General features: G+C 38.9%; 1 protein-coding gene and 1 non-coding gene across 2 annotated transcripts in view; both read left to right on the top strand.

Moving 5' to 3' along the window:
* fam20cb (FAM20C golgi associated secretory pathway kinase b) overlaps positions 1 to 16,501 on the top strand; it is a 100,226-nt gene that overhangs the window by 81,463 nt on the left and 2,262 nt on the right. The window contains exons 4-8 of the mRNA XM_041816435.1: positions 4,111 to 4,203; positions 12,641 to 12,756; positions 13,389 to 13,569; positions 15,949 to 16,058; positions 16,279 to 16,360. Of these exons, the coding sequence (XP_041672369.1) occupies positions 4,111 to 4,203; positions 12,641 to 12,756; positions 13,389 to 13,569; positions 15,949 to 16,058; positions 16,279 to 16,360 (582 nt within the window). The remainder of the gene's footprint in view (positions 1 to 4,110; positions 4,204 to 12,640; positions 12,757 to 13,388; positions 13,570 to 15,948; positions 16,059 to 16,278; positions 16,361 to 16,501) is intronic.
* On the top strand, positions 9,656 to 9,728 carry trnar-ccu. The gene has a single exon. It is a non-coding gene; the product is annotated as a tRNA-Arg (tRNA).

The raw sequence follows: 16,501 nt of genomic DNA, 5'->3' as shown, positions 1-16,501 counted from the left end.
GTCCTCTTCGCTTCTTGGCGGCCCACAAAACAGTCACAGTGACTCTGAAGGGGGCTATTTTTTTTGTAAAGCAAGGACACAGGTTTGACAGGCCTTGGTTAGTGCTCTTAAAGGTTGTTGGCAGCATTAGGGACAGTGTTGTAAAGTGGGAGGGTTTTATCACTAATGGGGTCTCTCTTGAATGACACTTGGATTACACAAAGTCCCAGGCAATATGGCCTAAAATTTATGTGACAGTGTGTTTCTTTTTATTACCCTTTTGCTGTAACAGTATTAAGATTGGAAGAGATAACCCATTTAAATGCATATTCAGGTGGTACAACCCCCCCTTCTCCCCCTTAAACAAGTCTGAGATTAAGATCACAGAAAAATTAATCTAGATGTCAAATATCCTGACGTTCACAATAAAAGCACTTAAGCAAAATTACTTTTATTATGAAGGACTTGTTGGAAGTAGCGTTTATCATTGGTTTTACTTGACTTTAGCAGAGGTGCCAGAGAGTGTACAGAGCTACCATGTTTAAAGCCGCTTCTCTGACCTACTTCAACTTACGACATTCTTCCTAGAATCATCGTGGGCTTTAAACAAGGCGGTAATGAGTTAAAACTAGGGATGTGCGTGGTTAGTGACTAAAACAGTTCAATTTGTTTATCAAATTAGCCGGCGCGAGAGTTACGAGTCAGTTAAACGAATAACCCAGCATTTTTTTTATAAACATAGGCTTGAAATCCCAATCTATAGCACTCTTTTAAACTGTAATGAACCTCCCACCACTAGAGGCCGCTGTAGCTTCAGTTAATGGCTGCTGCCTTCCTGTCTGGCATTTCACCGGATGTAAACATGAGAAGCTCAGCAGTGGCTTAGCGGTTAGCTTGTAGTAGGAACAGAGCGATATTACTGTTTTTTAAAGTAGTAAATGGAAATAAAATGGTATGAAGGCTGTTGAGGGTTGAACTCCCATATAACTTCCAACCGAAGTGAAAAGAGGCCACATCTCAAAGCACGATATTAATCTGCAAAGAGGAACGAAGGCTGGCGGCGCTAGCTTGTAATATTAGCCTTGCTAAAGAGATCAGGCTAACGTCACACCCGCCGACACTATGACCTTTTTCTAAGGATTGTCTCCTCTTTAGACTAGTCGGTTAAACGAAATTTAAATGAGTGTTTAGCCGAATACGGAAATAGACACTTAGGAGCATCCTTTGTTAAAACACACCTTTAAACAGCTGTTTAAGCTGTTAATATACGTCTTAGGCTCAAGACAAAGCGAGCTGATCCATTGCTGCACATAGTTTGTGTTAAAGCCTCAGACAGGCCAATAGAGACGCTTTGCAAAGTGGGCGCACTCACTATATGTTGCTGTTATTACACACATCCAACATGAAGAGGAGAGGACAAACTTTTCAGCTCATTACTGTGCTTCACATAAATAAAAATGACACAATGTAATTAAATGTGCATACCTACTAAGTGGTTATAGTATCAGCTAAGCCAGTCAACAGACAGGTAACAATCTTTGTTATCTAAATGATGTGACTGATAGTATTGAAAAGCACTGAAACTTCAAAAAAGACTTCAGATCATCAGCTATGATTTCCACCTAGAGCTGCTATAGCTAGCTACGTAATCACCAGGAATCTTAAGTGCTTTTTCCCATCTGAGAATAGCAAGTTACCTAGAAAATAGTATCTTAAAAACAGTTTATGAAAGTTTTACACCAAACAGTCAAGATAAGGGGGGGGGGGGGGGAATCACACTCACAATTGTATTCAGACCACTGGTCCTCAAGTGGACCTTTCAAAAACTCTTTAATGAGAAATTGCAACACAAATGTCAGATATTATCAACCAATCTGTGTATTCATTTACAGTAGTACAATATAGGCCTGTGCAGTAGAACAAACTTAACCGATCATGGTGACGGGACAAAACAAGCATTGAGCATAAAAGCATTAGTGGACTTTTGGTGCAACTTTTGTTTCCTGGAACTCGTTCACAACATTCACAAGGAAAACCACTTTTGGGTCCCAGCCCACCAGTGAAAACCACTGATGTAAACTATGATAATTTGCCAGACTTCAGGCAAGCATTCATTTGGTTTCTCTCTGTTTTGTCTTTGACTTTCTTCAGCTAAACTTTACAACAAAAAAGGTGGTCTAAAGTTAGCAATAAAGCTAATTTTGTGTCAGTGGTCCCTGGGCAGAAAGATTTCAAAGACATACATTACAGTAAAAACATTACAACCAGTACAAAAACATTCACACCCAGTATAACACAGTAGAATGACATACAGCCTCAGAAATACACAACTCTCTCTCCATATTGGAAAAGGTTTTTTTCATTCTGCGTTATTGTTTTGCACTGAATCATGTTTAAAGGTTTATTTAAATACTTTATTTTAAGTTAGTCACGAAGACTCACTTATCCAAGCTTGCTAGATTTGACAAATACATATTTGTCACACTTCTGTGAAAATGAAATCAGGAAAATTTGCTTAGAAATGTTCAGGAATTAAGTTTTATGATAGAATTCATCTGAAACATTTAAGGAATATTTTAAAAAGAATTTTGTTTTGGAATTTTTCAGATTTTTTCATGGAAATTGGGGAAATGGATTTTTTTATCTTTTGGGGTTTTTAGATATTAAATTAGAAATTAATTTATACATTTTTGTAGGGGGCATTTTTAAAAATTTGGTGAGAGGGCGATTGAAATTTTGTAGAATTTGCTTGAAAATTTTCAGGAATTTCCTTTTTGTGGAATTCTTAGGATTTATGAGGAAGTTTTTATTAAAAAGTTTGGGAAATATTTGAAAAATATATGGGGTTACATTTTATGGGATACTTGAAAAAAATGTGTTCAAGTTTTTTAACACAAATTGTTGTTAATTTTTTGTGAAATTTGTCTGGATTTTGGAATCAATTTGAAAAGAACATTTCCAAGAAATTCAGAACTTTTAGTGGAAATTTGTTTATGCTTTGCTTTAACAGGTCCTTCAAATCATCAAAAACACAAGAACTAGAAAAGCACTCAGAGAGCGCAGACCTCCGCCATTAGCCCTATCTCACAATAGTGAAAAATCCTCTAAAAACATTCCTGGATCCAGACGGTGTTCCAGATCACTCCCAAAATCTAATTCGCCGATTAGTCCCTCCCCGGTGGGGTGGAGACACAGTGAGGCAAAGCATTGGCTTCGCTACGTGTGAAAGTCATGGCAGAGGGTGAATATTCCTCTATTTCTCCCAGTATTTTGAGTATTGTTGCTACAATTCACTGTCTTTCTCTCTGTGATTCGTCTCCTCAACCGGGCGTGTGTCTTTCAAACTCTATAAACTCCAAAACTTTGAATAGAAACACACCCAAATATGCTGCTGGGATTGAAGTTACTCATGTCCGCCCTCTTCTGGTGTAAAGTGGTAACAGCGCAGACCTCCGCCATTAGCCCTATCTCACAATAGTAAAGAATCCTTTAAAAAATTTGTGGGTCCAGACCGTGATCTGGATCACTCCCAAAATCAAATCAGTTCTTCCTTATGCCATTTCTGACATTTTCTGAAAATTTCATGAAAATCCGCCGATGACTTTTTGAGTTATGTTGCTAACAAGCTAACAAACCTGCCCGATCACATAACCTCCGTGGTGGAGGTAAAAATAACTCCCCCATACCTCTATTATTGACTGACACCATTTCTTACTGACTGAAGACCCCAAACAGCTGACCAGCTGGTGGACACACAGCCAAAACATCTGTTCTCAAACCATCCAGTGCTGGATAAAGGACTTTCAGGCGATTTGCCGTCAGCATTTTTTAGTTAAAAAGAAAAAGAACAAAACTAATTCCTGTTCAAAGACAAGGTTAAGCTTTTAATTCTAAATAAGTGGAAGAAACTAAAAGAAAGCATTCCAAGCCAAAGCTCAGGTCTCAGGAGGTAAAATCATTTCAAGAATTAATGTTGGATTGAAGGATCGGTACGAACAGCTTTGTTCCTAATCATGTATGTTGCACGGTCAGGTTAACTCTTTTCATTTTGCATATTGCTGACTGTGAAACCCTTAGCTGTGTGTGACAGTCATATTAAACCTGTGTGCCTTTTTCTTTGTGTCTCTGCAGGCAGACTCGGGAACAAGAGACCCCGCCTGACTTCTTCTATTTCTCTGACTTTGAAAGACACAATGCTGAGATTGCCGCTTTTCATCTGGACAGGTAAGACCACATCTGCCCGTCCCAAGGGTTTGTGTGTTGTTCATGTTATTTTGGGTCAGGTTTTTGAGTGCTCAGCTAAACAGGGGCATCGTCAAATGTAGAACAGGAAGGAGCAAAGGGTTTCCACAAAAGTCAAGTTAAAAGGGTGCAGATTTGTAGATTTAAACTGACACATTTGCAAACCTTGCCAAATGATTGACTCCAAACAGTCGTGCTAGAGTCTACATTTAAGCACATGGCTCCTCACCTGTCCTGTATGGATTAGGTCTTATGATACTTATGAAGCCAGGACATTTCAACAGCATAATGATGATTCAGGAAAAAAATCATTTTGATCTAAACACTGAGCTTATTTCAGTTATTGACTTGTAAAACATTGCACAGGATCGGTGGTTCTGTTTCTGCTGTTATGCACAGGTAAAAGGGGCGACTGTTCAGTCATATGAGATGGCAGGGGCTGATTTATGACAGCAGATGCCTCAGTATATAATATAGGTATGCCCGTTGCACCGGTTTACAGCACACAGCCCAATTTCAGATGAAAGAAAGGTATTTAAAGTGTGTCTTATACACTGATTTTTATGGTGATTAAGATGAAAGAAACTCCTTCATGCCCAGGTACTTCAGTCTAACCTGGAGGGCTAGTATTGTGCAGCTCTCTGATTGCTAATTTTCCTCTCCTAGTGTCACTTCATTGACCGCCTGGGGGAACAAAAACCTGCCAAACACCAGACTTGTGGCAAAACTTGGCATCTCTCTTTCACATTCAAACTTTCAGATATGTGTTCACAAGGTGCAGGGGATCAATTTGTCTTCTGTTCCAAGTATCCCAGGTATTTCTGCACTTACTTCTTCCCTAAGAATTTAATCTTTTTTCAAACACAGTGAGCGGTGCGAGTCGGCCGGTACAGTGGAGGCCGCTCGCTCCGAGAGGCCATGAGTCATAGCGAATGAATGCCACCCTCCCGCAGCTAGCATCAGACTGAACAATGACTGCATCCTCCTTGCTTAGCTAACCACCATGCTCTGTGACTTCACTGCCTTTACAAGGTTAACACTTCACAGCCGGCCGGCCTGCTGGAGACGCTCTAATGAAAAGAGAGAACCTTCATGGGGCAAGAGCGATGAGTATCGGCGGCGGCGCTGTTTAAGTTGAGCTGACGTCACTGTGGCTATACGTTATTATGAACTGAGGGATTGTGTTGTCGTGTGAAAGCGGGTGATGATACTGAGGTCACACACAAAGGGGCCACAGAGGAGGGAAGAGATGTTGAATGTGCTCTCCCTTCAGGCACAATGACACAGTTCAGCAGCAATTGCATTAGCAGCAGCTTTCCTTACCAGTCTGCTACACATCTGGTCTTCTGTACACATGAAAACACACTCCCAGCATATGTGTGGGTTAAGGGGAAGAGGAGGAAACCAAAGGCACGAAAGGCCCTGTGCCCATTCTAAATATAAGCCAGGCAGGGTTTGCCAAAAGCAGCGCTTTATTTTTTTCCCCCTTATTTTGTCTGTTCTAAATTAGAGCCTGGCTGCACTGTTGTGTTACTGCTGCTGGTGCTGCTGCAGAGGCTTAGGCTGCACTGCCTCCCAGGGGGCCCACAGACACACACAGGCTCTTTAAAAAGCAGCATTCACACACACAGAGCCACTGTCTGCTCTCATATAGGCTACGCTGCTTTAAGCATCATTAATTATGTGATTGGATTTAAATGGGATGTGCTCTTTGTGTTGCTGCATTAGGTGGGTGAAAGAGAGCAGATATGAAGGCATACAAGGACCAATATGACCTTCAATTATTAAACCATATAACTTTCATGACACCCCCTAGGCGCCTTTATATTTTTCAGTGAAGAATATGTGACATTTTTATTCCTACTTTTGTTCATGCACTGCTCCCAGCAGGCTGCCTGAATATATAAGGAGATAAAAACGGCCCATGTGGGAATAAGGTTTATCAAAGGGAGAGAGATGAGTGATGAAGGGAGTGAAGTCACTCCCAGGGGTGTAGCCAGAATTTTTTGACTTAGGTGGCCAACTTCCCAGCTCTCCTTCTTCTCCTGTTGTACAAAAGTGAAGCCAAAATAACCCGCAGTGTCCTGGTGAAGTTTCTGGGGCCAGAGTCTGTGCAGTAGAGATCATCAGCTGGAGACCCATGCCTTCGACGAACCAAAACATACATTTAACTTATTTTTATTAATCTAACCATTATTTCACCAAGATTTTGTTTTTTATTGCCTTAGAGCAGTGGTTACCAAAGTGAGGGTTGGTACCCCCGGAGGGGTCACGAGGCAATAACAGACCTTACTGATAAAAGGTTTTTGGTGCTGTTGTGCAACAAAACCTAGCCCTGGTCCTGAGGATTACTAACAAAGCTGCTTAAATGACAAACACCTAAGAAATCAAGTTGTTATGAAGTTAAGTCCTGCTTTAACCCTTTATGGGGCAAGGAACCATATATGGTCACATCGGTCAACTTCCTTCGTTGCCTTCCCCCAAATCTCTGTTATACAATAGAACCAGTATGAGCCAATCTGTGACATCACAGCATCTGACCAATCAGTAGTGGCCCAGTATGTTGCAAACTTCCTGTTTCCTCCAGTACTTGGAAAGTGTAGTTTTACATCTGTTTTGGTCCCAAACAAACAGACCTAAAAACCTCAAAACTAACCATGATAATTTAATGAAAGTCACACATTATTAAGGTGAACAGTAGTGCTACATGTCATAATAGGTTATATTTGATTTTCTAACAATTACTGCAATTCCAGTGTGAAAAATGGAGGAACCATATCTGATCATACTCCCATAGGAGCGTAAAAATTGTGTCTGTGTTAGACACAGCCAACTCATCAAGGTACCATACTGAGGATATTTTCTTGATGACACATTTTACATATAGCAGGAGTTCTCTTTTTTGGGGGGCTAGGGACCCCTTACAGGGCAGAACATTTTCCAAGGACCTCCACCAGTCCCTCATGCTGATTAAACATCTGTTATCTGCTGTTTTTATTGCCCTTTTGTCAGAAAAAATCTTCTGTTTTGTCCTTAAACTCTACATGCTTTGTTAACAAATGATGCTTGACCTTGGTGATAGCTGTCATCATATTTTCCCAGTTTAGCTGGTTTGGGCCTCACATCACTTGATGAAGTGGACGTGCTTAAATATTCATCCATTGTTACCTGCACACCAAATGTGTCTTGAGCAAAGTGACTGATAAGTGGCGAGTAATAGATTTACATGATATGTCACAATCATATCTGAGTTTTTGTTGGCCCAAAGCTGACCTATGTGGGAGTCAATGGTTTATTATGGTTTTTTTACAGTGCTGTGGCCCCTTTGTGTATTTGCTTTTTTAAATGACATGGCATTACTTTAATTTAATTAGAATTATTTCGCAGACCCCCAAACTTTAGCTTGCCTACCCCCAGGGGTCCCCGGACCCCAGTTTGAGAACCACTGATATATAGGATTAAAGTACCCTATAGTGTAGTTGGTTTGTAAAAATACAAAAAGGTCCAGTGGTAAATGTGACAATTTTTTTGAAATTTTTAAGTAATGTTCATTAAGATGGGTGTGATTTTTTGTTGTTGTTGTTTTTGTAACTTTACAATTATTTTAGTATACCTATAATGTTAATGTCAATTTTAATGTTTACTGTGAGCCTTTTTTCTGCTTAAATCCATTTAACCTTTCAATATTTGTGATTTTTTTAGGAATTATAGGGAAAAATTGCTGGTGTAAATCAGTGGTTCTCAACTGGTCTGGCCTTGTTACCCACTACAGCTTCCATAATGACAAATTGTGACCAAAAACTCTGTCATTCAGTCAGATCTGTTCAATGAAAGATGGTGCTGTTTGGACCCCAGACAGAACCGTGACAGAACAGAGACTGAAGAAACTGAGACTTTAATATAAAGAATGAAGAATACAGTCACAGGAAAGTACTACAGAAGATTTCTAAACTTCAAATCTAAAAAACATTTCCACTAAAATTTTCTGAAATAAATCTGGAGCAGATTGCTGAGAGGTTCTGGGAAACGTCCCGATAGTTCCAGGAAGAGGAAAAGTCCTAGAATACCTGGAGTTTCTTGGGAAATGGCTGAGGACATTTGCCACAGAGAAAATCTCCCATGAGTTTAGCTAAATTAACAATGAAAATTCTGAAAGAATTCAGGCAAAACATTCTGTAAAGCAAATGTTGTCAAAAACTTAAACGTTGGAACAAAGGCACTTACAAGACAAATTTGCGACTCACTGAAACAGCTCCATGACCCACTTTCGGGTCCCAACCCACCAGTTGACAGCCACTGGCAGGCATAGTAAAATGTATTTTACTACAGTTCAACAGTTTAAGTATAAAACAGTTTTTATTATTGTGAGCCTCATCACTGCTACAATCCTAGACACCCAATTTTGCATATTTTTCTTCTTTTGAATTCTCAGAATCAGCACGCAGACTCAAGGGTGCCGTCTAAATATTTTAATATGTTTTCCACATTTCAAAACCAAAAATACTGCCCAGGCTTTTGTGCGATTTAGACAGTGTGCATGAGTGTGTTAGTTTGTTTTTGGATTCATTCCTCGACATCCCTTTCTAATGTAGTTTTTTAAAGCTCAGGCACTTTTTAATATAATTGCTCATCATTACAGTAACATAGATTGTATTATTTTAAACACATGGTTTGAAGAGTATCAAAGGATCATAAATTTTGACCACCTTAGCAAAATTTCCAGGGGGGCCCATGGCACCCAAGACCACCATCTAGAAAACCCCTGCTCTGTCCTTGCTGCTCCCTTTAGCATGGCATTGTTCCCGGGCACAGCAGCCCAACAGTCTTGCATCATGCTTTATCCTGTGTCAGAGGGGCGAGACATGACTGTGTGCGTCTGTCTCTCTCCACCCAACATGCTTCGGTTAATGGCTTTATTTGTGCATCACACCCCCTGCTCTCTCTTTCTCCCTTCCTGTCTCTCACCCCGTGTCTCTGCCCTCAGGCCTCGGTCATTAGGTGCTGTCAGAGGTATCAATTTTTAAAGAGGTCCTGCTGAGGTTGTTGCTTGGTGGTATTGAGCACAGGGAGCATGCATGCATGAAGTCATCATGCACACATAAAGAGAGACTCACCATCTTCTAGCAGAGGCAGCTTTATTAAAAGCTCTCTCTCCATACAACACATATACACTAATACTCATTTCCTGTCAAATGATGCAGAGACACAGAATGAGGATGGCCTCACAGGGATGAAAATGGTGATGGAATATAAAAGCAGGAACATATAAAATCAGAAAACTGTGTGGAGGTTAAAAATGTGTTTAATGTGGAATGAAAGCAGCAGAAAAACCACAGGGAGGTTTGCGGTGCAGCTGTTGTATGAATACTGGTGTCATAGTGCCCTCTGTTGGCAGTGAGTAAAAACTACATGGCATGAGCTAATATTGGTATCTGCCCCAGTGGCCTAATGGATAAGGCACTGGCCTCCTAAGCCAGGGATTGTGGGTTCGAGTCCCATCTGGGGTGTGATCTCTTCTTGCTTTATTGAAATACTGGGCTAAATGTGATCCTCTGTACATTAAAAATAGAACAACATAGTCGCCAAGGCTTTCTCTCATCAGTGAGAGAAGTGGACCTATTTTTGATCCACTTCAGTCAAAATTGACTTTATTGTCAAACACTGAAGCCCGGGGTTTCAGTGATCATGGTAAAGAAGCACCAATTAGGGCATTAGACCCATCACCCCCTCTATGATGACAAGTCATAACAGAAATGTCTTTAGGAAATTAACTATTTATTTAAATTTTTGCTGGAAAAGGGTGCTCTTTGGACTTGAGATGGAACAAACATGGGACAGAATAAAGAGATACACATATGTCCTTCAAAATAAAAGCACAATATGAACTTTTTTCTCCTCCAAATTATGTTTTTGCGACTCACTGAAAACACCTCTAACCACTTTTGGGCCCAGAGCCACCGGTTCAGAGCCAGGATAAAAGCCTGACACACTATATGGACAAAATTATTTGGCCACACCAGTTAATTATTGAATTCAGGTGTTCCAATCAGACCTGTTGCCACAGGTGTGTAAAATCAAGCACCTAGCCATGCAGTCTCTATTTGCAAAAATTCCTGATACAGAATGGGTCGTTCTTAAGAGCTGAGACTTCAAGCTCGGTACTGTGATGGATGCCACCTTTGCAATAAGACAGTCTGTGAAAGTTCACCTCTGCTTAATATGTCAACTGTTTGTGATATTACTAGAAAGTGGAAGCATTTGGGAACAACAGGGACTCAGCAAGATTGGAAGGCCAAGTAAAATCACAGAGCCGGGTCAATGACTGCTAAGGCACATGGCATTTAAAAGTCACCAACGCTCTGCTGATTCCATAGTTGAAGAATTTTGATTATCCACAAAAGTTCCAAAATTGGTAAAAAATTATGAAAACAGGTTAAAATAGGTATAAATGGGATAAAGTGATTAAAAAAAGGGGCCAAAATGGGCAAAAGTGGCAAAAAAGATACGAAAGTGGCCAGATTTAGTAAAAAAATAAGTTAAAAGGAGTAAAACTTAGGTAAAAGTGGAAATAAGGGCTAAAAGTGGTTAAAATAAGTGGACTTAATGAGCAGAAGAGTGGTAAAATTGGCTAAAAATGGTAATAGAAAGTTAAACATGGGTTAAAAGTGGCAATACATTGGTTACGAAAATAAAAAAAAAAAGGAAAATGGTTAAAAGAAGTATAAATGGGATAAAAGTGGAAAATGGGCTACAAGAATGAGCAAAAATGGGTGGACAAATGTTTTAAATTGGCAAAATTTGGCAGAAAGATGTAACAAAAAGATGAAAAAAGTGATAAAAGAGGTCAAAAGAGGTATCAATCAGATTGAAGTGGCGAAAATTGGTTGAAAAAATGTAAAAAGGGAAAAGAATTGTTGGAAAATGGATTAAATGTGGCGACACTAGGTGAAAAAGTTGCAAAAATTGGTAAAAAAAAAAAAAAGGTGAAAAAGGTGTTGAATAGAGGTTAAGAAGGTATAGCTGGATGAAAAACTGAAAAAGTTGGTTTAAAGTGTCAAAATTAGTTAAAAGTGGAAAAAATAGGCTACAAGTGGTTTAGAAAAGTGGCATTAATCAGCAGAACAGTTGTAGAACTGCCAATATATGGGTAATAATGATGAAAAGAGGGAAATGGGAGCAAAATGGCAAGAAGCTGTTAAAAATTATAAAAATTGGGCAAAAATGGGCAAAAGTTGGCTAAACGTTAAATAGAAAAAAATGAGGAAAAAGGTGATGAAAAGAAGTCAAAAGAGGTATAAATAAGATAAAAGTGGCAATAATGGGTTACAAAAATTCAAAAAGGGGCAAGAATGGGTTAAGACTGGCAAAAGTTGGTAGAAAGTTGAAAAAGATTGCTTGGAGAGAATAAAATGTGCAAACAAGTGGTAAAAATCTCCAGATAAAGTAGTAAAGGGAGTTAAAAAGTGGCAAAAATGAGTTAAAAGTGGCATAAATGTGCGGTATAAATGAGCAGAGCAGTGGTGAAAAGGTGTTTAAAGGTTTTAAAAAGTGGCACAAATAAATCACCCAATAATCAGAACCCAATAACAGCTTCTAACACTTTTCAGTTTCAAAAATGAAGCAACTGTTAGCCAGGATGGATGCTAGCAGCAATGCTTCTGTTCCAACACACATGCACTGATATCATCAATAAATCACCACGGGTAAGGGGCCACCCTTTAGGTTTTTCAGGGGCCCAGACAAGTCTGTAGGCAGACTTGTCCTGCAGTATGATATGATACTGTACAACATCACATAAAACAACAAGATATGAAAACAATATGACAGAACGCAATACTGTATGGTAAGAAATGGTACAGTGCATCATGGCATGATACAAAAGACGTAATATGACACAGAATATGACATGACAAGACAAAATGTGACATGGTTCAATACAACAGGATGTAGTACTGTATGGTACTGTTTGGTATAATACAACATGACAGGGCATGATAATAAGGGATGATAGAATATGAAACAACATGACAGTATGATATGAATAGTTATGACACTATAAGACATGACTGAAATCAATATGCTTTATTCCCTTGGGGAAAAGTAAAGTACAGAAGTAGTACAGGAAAAGCACAGTATAGTAGCACTAATACATATAAACAATAAAAACAGAGAAAAGTCCACATGCAGAAAGGGAAGTACATTCAAATGCATGGTACAAATAACATATGGCATTATTCACTTTGCTAGACTAGCATTAGGAGCTGCATAAAATATAATACACTGTAGTTTTGCAATGGTTTGGGTGCATATTACAGCAGTTTGATTGATGTATATCTGCCTAAATGGCTGCTGTTCAGGTTTTCACTCTTCTCTCAATCATCTTTACCTCTGTGTCTGTGTTTCTGTGTGTGTCCTGTAGGATCCTGGACTTCCGTCGTGTTCCCCCCGTCGCCGGCAGGCTGGTCAACATGACAAAAGAGATCAGAGATGTCACTCGAGACAAAAAGCTCTGGAGGACTTTTTTCATTTCACCAGGTACGAAGTGAAAAACAGCAGAGTGATTGCTTTTCAGAGACACGTCTGAGAGGAAAAAACTTCAGCCAACGCACCATGAGATTGATTTTGCTACATCCTCAGAATTCATAAATAGCCACAAAAATTTCCTCTTTCAGTTCCAGTTGTGTGTAGCCCAAACCAGTGCAGCAGCATGTTTAAGTGCTATGCCAGTATTGGAAGAATTCTAAGTGTGGTTTTACCCCGTTTTACCCATGTTAAAGCCATGCAAAATCGGCATTTCCTTCTTTATAATGTAATGCAAAGCTACTTCTGTGCCCTGAATTACTGGGAGATTCATTTGCATGGGATTAGTATTATCAGGGGACTTTAGCTTGCACAGAAGAATGACAGTTAATTAGCGATGCAACCTTTACATTTTATAGGATTCAAATTACTGAAACTCTCAGCAATTAATACAAGTCAGTGAATGTCCTCAGGTAGTTTTAATCTCGCTAAAACTGGCTTTAAGGTGTGTGGATTGCATTTCAAAAGGGCAGATATAGGATGTTACTCTTTTAACTCTTTCAGTGCTGGAAATAAAGTAGAACTCACCTAAAGTCACCTCTCAGCTGTTTCAACCAAAAGTATAATGTTTGTTTTTAATTTTTCAGCCAATAATGTGTGCTTCTATGGTGAGTGCTCGTACTACTGCTCCACTGAGCATGCCCTGTGCGGTAAACCGGACCAGATAGAAGGATCCCTGGCCGCCTTTCTCCCAGACCTGGCCCTCGCCAAACGCAAGACCTGGAGGAACCCGTGGAGACGCTCTTACCACAAACGCAAGAAGGCAGAGTAAGAGATGAATCTTTCATCAGACACGGCTTTGTTACAGGAGGAGGCAGACGCTGAGGGATTCACTGTAGGCACATACATCACAGAGTAGTTATCACGCTCTAAGCAGAGGCCAGAACTCATGAGATCCAGGGTTTGTTTCTCACTAGCATTTCAAGATTGGCATGGCTCACACATGTTTGAAGAATCCTAATTCCAAAAAAGTTGGGGCACAGTGTTAAATGTGAATTAACACAGGATGCAATGATTTTAAAACCTCATCAACCCATATTTTATTCATAATAGAACACGAACAACGTATCAGACATTTTACTATTTCATGAAAAATATTAGCACATTTTCAATATGATGGCAGCAATAAAAGTAGGGATGGGGCAACAAGTCTTCGAATATTCAACCATCTACAGTACAAAATATCATCAAAAGATTCAGAGAATCTGGAGCAATCTCTGTGTGCAGGTGACAAGTTCAAAGGTCAATATATGATGCTTGTGATCTTCTTAGGCAGCACTGCTTTAACCCTTTATGGGGCAAGGAACCATATATGGTCATGGCCAGTAGACTTCCCCCAAACTCTCTGTAACACAGTAGAGCCTGAATGATTTTTCTCAGCCAATCAGGAGATCAGTCGATGTCACAGAAAGTGACTTCACACCAATTGACCAATCAACAATGGCCCAGAGCATCTAAAACTTCCTGTTTCCTCCAGAACTCGAAAAATGCAATTTAACATCTCTTTTGATCCCAAACAAACGGCCCTAAAATCATAACTAACCATAAGTTGAATCTCACACATCATAAAGATGAACAGTAGTACTAAATGTCATGATAGGTTTTGTTTTCGTAGGACTTCTAGCAATTACTGAAATTGTTGTGTGAAAAATGGAGGAACCATATTAGGGCATGTTTGGGAGTGTAAAATATTGTCTGTATTAGAAATATGCCCAACTCATCTAGTAATCATACCAGGGATATTTTCTTGACAAATAACTTATTATAATGCAGGATAGCAGCTCTATATAGTATTATTGAATGATGCTGCATGTTTGTAAAAAAATTAAACAGTGAAGCAGTAGCAAATTTTACTAATTTATATAAATTTTCAAGGTGTTAGAAATAAAGTAGGTGTGATTTTTGGTCAGTTTTATTGTATTTATGTGGTTTATATGTATTTCTGTTTTTACTGTGAGCCTAATTTCTGTTTAAATTAATCGAGACATTTAATATCTATTATTTTTCTTACTTTTCTGGTGGAATTATAAAGAAAAATAAGTGGTATAACAGTTTCATTAAACTTAAATGGAATAAATAATTGTTTCTTTTATTATTAGTCACATCACTGCTAAAATTCACTTAGTTGTTCAATATTTGTGATGATTATAGGTGTCCTGTTAGAGTAATAAGACAAATCTGGTGGTAAAGCCATTACTTGTATAGCAAAGTCTCTAAAAGAGGTCCAAACTCTAAATACAACCTCACCATGTCTTGTAAATTCAATATTTTGCATTTCAAAAACTTAAAATGTGTAACTAAAAACTCAATAGACTCTATATGTTTGTTTTATTATTAACATTTTGATATGCATACCATGTATGAAATGTCTTTTTTTCTTCACTATAAATGAGCAAGGAGCGCCTTGTCACTTCATTGACCTTGGGATGTCCACCAATAATATTCTAGGGGTTGAATTAAAGGGTTAACAGCAGGCATGATTCTGTAATGGGAATCACTGCAAATCACTGTCTCCACAAATACAAGTCAAAGCTTTATCATGTAAAGAAAAGGTCATATGGGAATGAGATACAGAAACACTGCTGTCTTTTCTGGGGAAAAGGTCATTTAGAAATGGACAGAGGCAAAACAGAAAACTGTTCTGTGGTCAGGTGAGTCAAAATTTGAAATTCTGTTTGGAAACCACATACTCTGTGTCCTGCAGACTAAAGGGGAGAGACCATCCAGCTTGTTATCAGTACACGGCTCAAAAGCTTGCATCTGATGGTAAAGGGTTGCATTAGTGCCTATGCCTACATCTGGAAAGTCATTATTAATGCTGAAAAGTATATAGACGTTTTAGAGAAACATGTCTTCACTGTAGAAGAGTCCTGGCCCTTAACTGGCCGGCCCTACTTTTTTGAGATGTGCTGCTGTCATCAATTTCAAAATAAGCAAGTATTTTTCTTGAAATGTTAAAATGTCTCAGCTTCAACATCTGATATGTTGTTTATTTTCTATTGTGAATAAAACATGGGTTTATGAAATTTGAAAATTCCAATTCCAAATTTTTGGGAATTGAGGTTGGAGAAACAAGCAAGATTTTGATGTTTTCTTGCAAAGATGACGAATTCTCAAATGCTGTGTTGCTTGTGGTTAACTTTTTAGATGGGAGGTTGATCCAGATTACTGCGAGGAAGTCAAACAGACCCCACCTTATGACAGCGGCACGCGACTGCTGGATATCATGGACATGACCATCTTTGACTTTCTCATGGGTACGTGGACAACACTGAATACGCATGATATTATCTTACCAGAACTAGGTCTACAAAACTAAGCAGACTTAGTAGTGTTTCAGATGTCATTATTGGGCTTAAAGTCATATACATAAGTTATAAAGAAGGTTTGTAACACAGGAACTCAGAGTGGTGCTATGTATTGTTTTCATTTTTCCTTTGTTTCTCAGCTTAATTGTTGAATTTTATTCCGGCACAGGAAATATGGATCGCCACCATTATGAGACTTTTGAAAAGTTTGGAAATGAGACTTTTATCATCCATCTTGACAATGGCAGAGGGTAAGTTAATGGACTGTACTGAAAAAAGGCTGAAATGATCAGAACATGTTGGGAACAAATGTTTGACTGTAACTATAACTCACCTAGTAGGACTACCTAAAGGATGTTTAACAATAGTTGTCTTTAAAATGATCGATTGTC

This window comes from Cheilinus undulatus, linkage group 20, assembly GCF_018320785.1.
Source record: "Cheilinus undulatus linkage group 20, ASM1832078v1, whole genome shotgun sequence".
In the NCBI taxonomy this organism is placed as follows: domain Eukaryota; kingdom Metazoa; phylum Chordata; class Actinopteri; order Labriformes; family Labridae; genus Cheilinus; species Cheilinus undulatus.
Note: the sequence above shows the minus strand (reverse complement) of the source record. Positions and strands in the feature narration are given on the sequence as shown.